At 39.0% G+C, this 10,395-nt stretch overlaps 1 protein-coding gene across 1 annotated transcript in view; it reads right to left on the bottom strand.

The window, feature by feature from the left end:
• Positions 1-1,298: 1,298 nt before the first annotated feature.
• LOC125481632 (transducin-like enhancer protein 1) overlaps positions 1,299-10,395 on the bottom strand; it is a 39,116-nt gene continuing 30,019 nt past the window's right edge. The window contains exons 4-6 of the mRNA XM_048593451.1: positions 6,658-6,711; positions 4,190-4,342; positions 1,299-1,331 (exon numbers count right to left, since the gene is read on the bottom strand). Of these exons, the coding sequence (XP_048449408.1) occupies positions 1,299-1,331; positions 4,190-4,342; positions 6,658-6,711 (240 nt within the window). The remainder of the gene's footprint in view (positions 1,332-4,189; positions 4,343-6,657; positions 6,712-10,395) is intronic.

The raw sequence follows: 10,395 nt of genomic DNA, 5'->3' as shown, positions 1-10,395 counted from the left end.
AGTGACACTTTGTTTAAGGCCCAGCTGCACACCATTCCAGATGCTGCAAGCCAGGAACTACCTCACACATCATCATCTTAAGAGAACAAAATGTCTCAGAAAGGGAAGCTGGCATCCTGTTTTCCAGATAAGGACCTGGAGGTTTTAGTGGTCAGTGTGATCAAGAGGAAGGCCATCTATTGGCAGACTACGAGAGGAGGCAGAAGCACCAAACACCGCCTGCCTGGACACAGATTGTGGTCCAGGTCAGTGCTATCCTCAGGGTTATCAGATCACATAGAAGTGTAGGCAAAAGGTCAATGATCTTTGGTGCACTGCAGGGGTAAGTACCACCATCTCCTTGCTGCTACCACACACTCACAATGACTCTACCTGAAATAACTACACACAGGCTGGTATCCCATCACTAAGTGACCCTTTATTTACTTGTGCCCAATACACTGGCTGTGGCCAACCAGCTCAGAGTCATTTGCCTGAACTGAGGAGATTCTTATCTCCTGGTCATCTTATTTTTTGTTTTTTTTTTGGTTACTTTTTCTTCTTTTTTTGTGTGTATGTGCAGGTGTGAGACACAGTAAAAAAAAAAACCCACCAGGTGTACAAATAACTTTGTTAAGATACCACCACCAGGAAAAACACCCATGTGGCCATGGAACCTGTACCAGGCAGAGCCTCAGTAGAGGCAATGCCTATGTGAGAGAAAAAGAGAGGGGAAGGGTAGGGATCAAATCAAAATGGAGTTGGAGGAGGAAATAAAACACTCCACAGCCCGCGGTGCCCACCTCTCCCGAAAGGCAACAACAGCGCTAGTGCACACCGCGTGGTCCTTTTCCAGGGACACCCAGGCACGGATGTAGCCACGGAAGAGGGCAGGCAGTCAGCCATAATGGCCCTCTCCATGGCCCGCTGCCTGAAACTTTTAATGGCCAGCTTGGCCAGGCCCAAGTCCTGGTTATATTAGTCAGCCAGGGCTTTCCTGATTGGGGTTGTTAACCTGGGCCAATCAATGACCTCGTAGTCAACAAAGTCAACCTGGTTCCAATCATTACACTACCACCGCATACAAATCTCACCAATGATTATGGTCCACATGCATGTACAATCTCCACTCAACAGCTCTGTTCCACCTTATACTCCACAAGTGCTGACCTATCCTGTCCTTTGGCTAAAGAGCTATGTAAGTAACATTAGTTCCACACAAATGCCAGGCAATGAATATTTCCAACAAGATAAAATCTAACTATTACCCCTGGACATTTAATGTCACCATCATAGAATCACTAGCAACATGCTGGGGGTTACCGTCGACCATATACTGAACTGGACTGGTTCTGTAAAGACAAGTGGCAAAAAGAGCAGGTCAGAGACCTGGAATACTGTGGTGAGTGACTCACCTGCTGACTCCCCAGAGCTAATCCACCATCTACAAAGCACACGTAAGGAGTGTGATGGAATACTTCCCGCTTGCTCGGATGCAGCTCCGAGAACACACAAGAAACTTAGCGCCATCCAGGACAAAGAAGCCTGTTGATTGGCACCATATCCACAATGTCCACATCCTCTACCATTGACATTCAGTAGCAGCAGTATGCACTATCTACAAGAAATACTCCAGAAATTCACAAAAAATCCTTAAATAGTACCTTCCAAATCGGCAATCTCTTACAACTAAAAAGGCAAGGGCAGCAGATATGAGAACACCGCCACCTGCAAGTTCCCCTCCAAGCCACTCACCATCCTGACTTGGAAATATACCACTTTTCCTTCAGTGTTGTTGGGTCAAAAGCATGGAATTCCCTCTCTAATGGCATTTTACAGGCAATACAGTTCCAGCCAGCGATGCCCATGTCTCATGAGTGAATACAAAAAGAAATCACTGAAGCTGGTAGTTCCAATTAAGTGCAAAGTGAATTAATGCTACAAAATGAAGTTAAGAGCTCTAGGATGCATCATGTATAGATGCAAGAGATAGTTATGTATCCTGTTTGCAAAGCAATCCATCACAAGCATGCAAGTCAATGGTTCCCCTGAGCTCCAAAGTGACGACTTTAAATAAAGTCTAAGCCAGCCTAAAATTGGCCATGATAATGTGGTAAGACTGGTGGTTTGTCACTGCTGACTTAGGTGAACGAGGATGTTGTCAATAGAGAATTCAAAGACATGTTGGCGAGATGATTTTAAAATGGAGGTTTAGATAAAGAAGCAGAGAGCTGCATCTGTCAGGTAATTTTTGACTTTCAATTTAGAATTGTTGCTATCTAATTGCTTAAGAAAGGAGGCAAAAACTGCAAGCTGCACATAAATGAGACAACTTGAATTATTAATCAGATGTAAATACATGAAAATGAGTTAGTTGCCACTTATTGTGAAATTCTAATCTCGCCATGGAAACCTCAAAGGAAAAATTGGAAATTTTATTTTGATGTCAAGAATTAGATTGTTTCATTCTTGCCTATTTTCCCACATTTCTCACCAATGCCCATGTCACTCCAGGCATGGGAAAATTCCACTCCAGGAATTGAATGTAAACATTCAGTCTGTTACTACATGACTGATCTATGTAGACATCTGAATGAATACTTTCCAGCTATTTTGAGATTACAGATTAGATTGCAAATGGAAACTAGAAGGCTAGCTTCTCTTCAAATATATAAAATGGCATTACTTGAATAAAACTTCCAGTTGCAAAATTAGGTACTAATTGTTGCATTGCTGCATGTTGCACTCATGCACTTTTACGTCAGACAAACAATGATCATTCAGATCATATCTGTCTTCTCTCAGTCAAGGTTATACATTATAAAATCCTGCATTTACATGCAGCATGTAAATCGTACTTCACAATACATACTGTCAATAGAAAAGCATAAAAGATAAGTTTTGCACTGGCATCTCAGGTAACAGACACTAATAAACGTTTTAAAACCAAACCTAATTGTTTAAACTAATTAACAGACAACATCAGCATGTGGAGTTAAATCTGAATTTGATGCTGTGTCATGATAATGTTAATGGTCCAATAATCAATCACTCATCACGAATCAGTAGATTCGTTTACTTAAAACACATAGCAAATTAAGCCCTTAAAGTTCTTCAAAAAAAAAACCTAACATCTGACTCCATGCTGCTTTGTGCCGGCAAGCTGCACATACTGAAATTGGTTGTTTTGTTTCTCTAATGTCTGCTTTGCAACACATTAAACTACATTATAAGTTATAAAGCAGACACTGGAGAAAACAAACAACTGATTTCTGCATGTGTAGCTTGCAGACACAAAGCAGCAACGAGCTAGATGTTAAGTCTTCTTAAAGGACTTTAAGGACTTCATTCGCTATGTGCATATACGATTGTGTCTGCCAGTTTTCTTCCCTCACCAGCAAACTGTTTTTCAAGAATGTTAACCATGTGCTTCACCTGTAAATTACCTGCTTGCTAACTGATCAAGAGCAGGAGGTATCATCAGCACAATGTTATCTTATCAAATGCCACCATGAAATATTATTGATTATGGTCTTATAATCAATTATCTATCAGGGGTTGAACAACTTTGTGGGTTAGTTTATTTAAAACAGTAAAATACATCTCAATTTATAAAAATGGAATTGCAGCAAAACAACTGATTATTTTGTGCAGCTCGCAGACATGAAGAATCTCAATACTGCATCTTCACGGCACTCAGAGTCCTTGAAGGGGAAGTCACTTTCAGGCAAGTTACACTGACAATGTTTTGTGAAACAGTTGAATTTATCTAAGCTGCTAAACATCTATAATATAACTACTAGTATATACTAAATTACTTCCCTGGTAAATTTGGGATCAAGACGTCTCACAGTATAAATACTTATTCCACCACATGTGCACAATTTAGCATGCATGGTTTTAAAAATCATCTGCAAGACTCAATCTTTAATCTTTATAGGACTTACTTCAAATATTTCCAACGCCAAATATCAAGACAGCATTTACATAATGCTTTATTCCCAATTCTAAACAAAATAGGGTTTGCCAACATGAGCAAAATTATTGTATAGCCACAATTATGGATGTGTCTAATCTTGTTATACTAAAGTCATTTAGTTTCTGCTCTAAATTATTTTTAAGGTAACAAATACATTTCCATTGTTAACCAACTTTGATTTGTGCAGCTTCTGGCATAATTTAAATGAAAACGTTTACACCTGATACTCACATGGCCTAGCTCTTTGGATTTGAGAGATGAGGAGCTGCCAGAAGATGCTGTGGAAGCTGGGCTACTGGAAGCATCCTTCTTGAGTAAGCGAGATTTATCCAAGCCATTTTCACGTGGTGAGTGGGCAGGACTGCCTCGTGGCGATGATGGGTCCTACACAACAGATAGAAAATATTCTTGAGATTCATGCATTAACAAATTGACAACTTTGCCAGATAAAAGGCAGGTTAATAAAATTCAGGCTCATGGAATAATACCATCAGTGGCTTTGATAAAAAGTTGGTTGTAGGATCAAAACGAGCATGCCAGGGTAAATGGCTGTTGTTTAGACAGAAGGATGGCAGACAATGGTTTTTCCCAAGTTTCAATGTAATGATAACTGCTTTCTTTGATAGATATTAATTACTACAACTTTGGAATACAAAATAAAATTTCAGAATTTGTCAAAGATGAGGTGTGACCAACAGTAAGGATGATATAAATTGACTGCCATGTTTGATACCTAGTTTAATAGAACAGGTAGACAAATGATAGAAATTAAGCAGTAAAGTCTGAGGCAATACATTTTGGCAGAAGAATAGTGAAAGATAATATTGACTTAATAGCATAGTTCTAAAGAGTAAACAGAGACATGGGGACTTGGGGGTTCATGAGCATAGATCTTTGAAGGTCATATTGGAGAGTAATTAGCAAAGCATGTGAGATCTTGTGCCTCAGGGTAATTAAGGAGAGAAACAGAAGTTTTGTTAAAAGTTTATAGGGCTCTGGTTAAGCCACAATTGGAGTTTTGCATCAAGTCTTAGTCATCACAATTTAGGAAGGTCCTTGAGGGAGGGCAGAGGAAATGTACAAAAATTGTTCCAGGGCTGAGGGATTTTAGCTACAACTTGGGTGGGGTAATTGGGCTGATTTCCACCATAGATAGCAAGTCTCCCAGACCTGAGGAAACCTGGTAACTTAAAGATGGGGAGAACAGGTGAATCTGCAAGGTAAGTGCCTTTACAGCAGTGTTCCCCATCTCCTTACCTGTGGTTGGAACCTGCCAAACCACCATCTGAGACTCCCACAGTAATTGACACTTATGGACCACCACAGGATTCTCCAATCACTCCTTTGATCTGGGCCATCCCATCACCATATCATTCATCTATCTGCTCTGGTAAATTTTAACCCTGCAAAGCAAGCTTCTTGTCTGAAAGGTCTCCAAGCCTGTCAATAAGAAACCTGCAGGAGTATGGCAGTTGACTTCTGTAGGGCATACTAGAAAATTATTTCTTTGACCTCATGGCATCATTCTCTATCCTCCCAACCAGGCAGAACTCACCTCCAGGCTAAAGTCCACATCAAACTCTCCTTTCTATTGGACATAGAGGGGCAAATTCAGGTCTAAGTGTAATGCTTCCGTCTATTCATAATGAAAATTCAGGTACAATGTGGCACTAATTAGTAATCTATCCCAATGATTTTAAGTGATAGCTGACAGCAGAAAGGGAAAGTAGATCAATGATGCAATTCAAGGAGAGAATGCAAGGGGTGTCCTCTGTGTTGGGGTTAAAAGAGGTGAAGGAAAGGTTTAGACTATGATACCAATACCTAAAATGGAAAACATTCCAACTGTTGGCACAGATATCCTCCACACCAGAGAACATAAAGAAGGACCAAACAAGATTTTAAAATAAACCAAATCACAGCATGATATTTTATCTTCACATCCCTCAGCACAATAAATGCTCTAAAAATCCAACTTGCAAATAAAGTTACGGATGAAGACAGTCTGGGGAAATTGGTTAACTATTCATCCTTCTAAAGAAGGCTATGATTCCCTGTTCACACACAATGATCTACCCCAACACAGCAAACATAGAGATAAGACATTGAAATGTTTATCAGAAGACATCAAGATTTATAAACTGGAACACAGAAGAAAGAACAGTGCACCTTCTCATCAAACTCAATATTTTTATCTAAACAAGAGAATCAAAACCAGTATAAATAAGCTGATAAAGACTTGACCAGAGTCTCTCAGCGTTTGGGGATGGTGGTAAATTTCAATTGGGGTTCCTGCTCATGTTGCTGTTAAGTGCTGTAATATTCTTGTGGGTTGACAGCAACTAAAAGGAGGATCGATTTCAGCTGTAAAGCCTATTATGATGAAATATCCTTTGAACTTGCAAGTTGTCTTGGTACTTGGATTTCCATTGAACCATTGCTCAATACAGATAAACATCTTTAAACAATTGGAATGGGAAGAGGGAAAAAAAAAGTCTTGAAATTACACTGTGTGAAGACAATGTAAAATGCTTATTACATTGAATTAAGTTCCATTTTCCATTATTTCAAGCAAAATGTTAAGTAACATTGAATATTGTATCTAGCATCCTTTCAAAACAACAAAAGTTAAACATTGCAGCAAGGTCATTAATAAAGTAGGAGACAGCATGACACACAAAATGAAAAAAAGTACAAACCTCATTAGAAACATCCACTACTAAATTGTCATCACTTTTATCTCCGTCACTGTCCTTTAAAACAAGATAAATATTTTCAGATGAACTGAAAAATTAAAATTTGTTAGGACTAATGGCTTGATCAGTCTAGATACCACACTATGAATATAGCATGCATTCAGCAGGTACAAAGTCAACTGTAGTAGACTATCAGCAGTCACTAGGCAGAGGTAGGTTAGGACATAGCTGGCAAGTTTTAACATGAATAAATAAATAAGATTTGGGGGTGGATAGGGTAGTGTCAGGCAAAATTCTGAGTATTTTATGAAGTCACCTCCAACCTGGAACTAACCCATTTACAGCAGGCATGTTGGCAGCAATTTAAATATTTAATAAAGTTGGTAGCCTCCAATTCAGTCATCTGCAGGTTTTGCAAGTGTGTTCCCGAGATTCACAAATCCTGGAAAATCTGGCATTTCATGTGAGACAACTTCAGCTTCGGGAGAAGAGAAGCACCATGACAGGATTGACGGGGCCATGAGAAGCAGGAGTTTTTTTTTCCCTGGAGAGAATGGGATTAACAACAGAAGCATACTTGCTGATGATGTTGATGATGCAATGGCATTAAAGTCACAAGATCAAGTGGAGAGTGTTGGAAGGGAGCAGAAGTTCTAACCTTTTGAAGATAATGTATGTCTAGATAAAGCTGTAATTAACAAGTTCTTGCAGGAAGTTGCAATGGACATTGGCAGTATTTCTTTGGGAAACTAAGCAGAGCTAGACTTCAAACACAAGACAAAACATGGTGGCAACAGGAAAGGCAGAGAAAGCATCAAAGTCAGCAACTGAAGGGAATCTCACAGTCAAGAAAAACAGAAAAATATGTTTTCAAAGGCTCACCAGGACATTGGAGGCCTGGTGGGAAAGCAAAAAGCTGTAAAACAGTGAGCAATGCCCCAATCAATAAACCGCAAGACATTGTAGCAGCTGCAGTAACAGCTCTAGGGCTCAGGAGAGATACGAAAACCAACCTACCACCCACAGAAACATTCAACAGACCACACCCAGATCCAGGAATGGGGAAGTAGAAGAAAGATGTACCATGTACGAAACTGCTTCAGGATTAAATAAGGCAGGCTAGAAGAACAAAGTCAGTACATTCCCTGTGGGAACTATCGCTACCAATATATTAATAAGGCAAGGCATTGAGAGTGCAGCATCATATGAAAGTTCATTACGTGTATTCAATGCTTATTTTAGAGTTGAATTAAATTTAATTACTGAACAGGCAAAGTTTAATAGCAATAATTTAGGCCAGAGGAAGGCATGGATTCATTCATTAATGATCTTTACTGTTTGACAGAGAATTGTGCCTACGAAGAATCTAAGACAGAAGGACCAAACAACAGAAGGTAGACTTTCAAGGGTATCATTGAATGGAACAGAACAAGACGACTTAGAATTCATGGAGTAAGTTGAAGCCTACACATCAGAAGTTGCAAAAGAACTTATCAGTTATGTAAAGGAAGTTGGAAGAAGTCCAAGAACAAGATGAAGAATACATCCAAGCCCAGAAATACTGTCTGGAAAGATGGGGAGACTATATATGGAACAATTAATTACTGCACCAGTATTCTGAACAGCGCAAACACCTCACTGTCATTGGTTAATATTTTGAGTTGTAGCCCTTCAGATCTAGTAGAACAGAACAGAAGTAGTTCTGAGGAAGGGTCACTGGACTCAAAATGTTAATTCTGTTTTCTCTCTCCAGATGCTACCAGACCTGCTGAGATTCTCCAGCAATTTTGGTTTACATTTGTTTCAGATCTCCAGCATCCATAGTTCTTTGTTTTATTATATCACTAGCATTCAACCAGAGATTAGTAAATACTGAGAAATTTTCAGTTTGAGATTTTTCAAAAAAATCCACCACGGACACTTAGGAATTACAAAGTATCATTCAAGGGCAATCAATCAATCAGGTGGCCACTCTATACAGGAACTGGTCACTAGGTGTATGCCTTGTGCTACAAAAATGTCAAGAGAAAAGAGGACGACCATTACCTTAATATTTTCCATTAAAGGCCGGAGAATGGCTTTATTTGAGTTCAAAGGGAAGATCTTCATTTTCATCATAACTATCATTCAAAGTGTATCACAGCAGAGGTAGCAATAAAATCACCTGGAGAATCCACTCAATGCACAAAATTCCAGACAGTAGTATCAATGGTCCATAGTTTGCACAGGCAGGTTAAAAGATTCACACGGGAATACAATTTCACTTATGTTACCAGTTCACCTCACTATACTCAAGCAAATGGAGAAGCTCAGGAGGGAGCACAGACAATGAAAGGATTACTAAAGATAAACAAAATTTCAATCCTGCTCTAAATTACCGATCCTCATCACTACAAAATGAGTTATTATTATCATCAAGAGCTACTGATGAGCAAGCGATTGAAAATACAACTTTCATCTTTTGCTTAGATATTAAAAGCTCTCATCACTGAGACGGATCACAACAAAGTGAAAGATTGTGAGGAGAAACATAGAAACACCAAGTCTCAAAACTTCAATAGAAGATACAGAACACAAGAGTTACTACAGCTGTAACCCAGGGAGAGAGCATGGGTAAGAGATCAACAGAGAAGGGATGATCGCAAAAAAAAACTGAGATGGGGTAAGGTTAAAACAGATCACGAGATTATAAGGAGAACTCAAATGCATTGATATTATTATATAAGAAATCAATAAAAATTTGGAAATATCTTTCGGAAGAAGAGGAAGCAGAAAGTCTACAACTAACTTAGCAGAGAAACACTCGTACTGACAGAATGGAAAGTGCAGAACATCCTCAACCTCAGAATGAGATCAGGATTTCAGAGAGATTGGCCAAAGCATCAGAAACTAACCCTGTGAAACCTGAGACTTTAGAGGAAATGTTTAGAAAGTAAGTTTAATGAGATGAAGACTTGGTGGAATATCTAGAGTAACAGATTTGAAGCATGATAAGTTGACATTGCAGATGACATAAGTCAGAGTCAGTGATTAAGTAAAACTAGCTGGAAGAGAGCAGACCTCTCTAACCTATTGTGTAAATAATCTGTGAATAGATCAAACTGAAATAAAAAGAGTTCTTACAGAAAGTTTCAAGGACTCCAGAAACATTATTTTGCAAGGCTAAATATTTAGATCCCAACCACACAACATTCATTTCCCATTAGTACCAATACATGCCCTAGTTAATATTCAGACAGTGTTTCTTCTGCTGTCATTTTTAAGCACTCTTCTCTCATGATCCCACTTGCTCAGCTGAAATTGCGGAATGACCTCAGATTTTCTCCCTCAAGCAGGACTGCAGATGTGGTTGCACTTTTACTTATCACTTATGATCTTCTAAGAACTTAACCCATACACAGATTTCATTCAAGCATTCAAAAATGGTTTGCAAATACAAAGAATCTGTTACCACTGGCACAAAAGTTGGAAATTCAAGTATTTAAGATAATGGACAAAAAATCCAGCGGGGAGATGAGAAGATTATTTTCTTGAACATAGCAAATTGCTATGATCCAGAATACACAACCTGAAAGACTGGCTGAAGCCAATTCAATGGTAACTTCTGAAACAAAATCATATACATATTTGAAAAGAAGATTCTTGCAGGGCTTTAGAAAAGAGATGGGGAGTGGGACTTATTCAATAGCTATTTCTAACAGCCAGTGAACACACAATGGGCTAAATGGCCTCCTTCATTAT

This window comes from Rhincodon typus, chromosome 3, assembly GCF_021869965.1.
Source record: "Rhincodon typus isolate 14 chromosome 3, sRhiTyp1.1, whole genome shotgun sequence".
NCBI lineage: Eukaryota > Metazoa > Chordata > Chondrichthyes > Orectolobiformes > Rhincodontidae > Rhincodon > Rhincodon typus.
The sequence above is the reverse complement of the archived record's forward strand: the minus strand, read 5'-3'. Positions and strand labels throughout refer to the sequence as shown.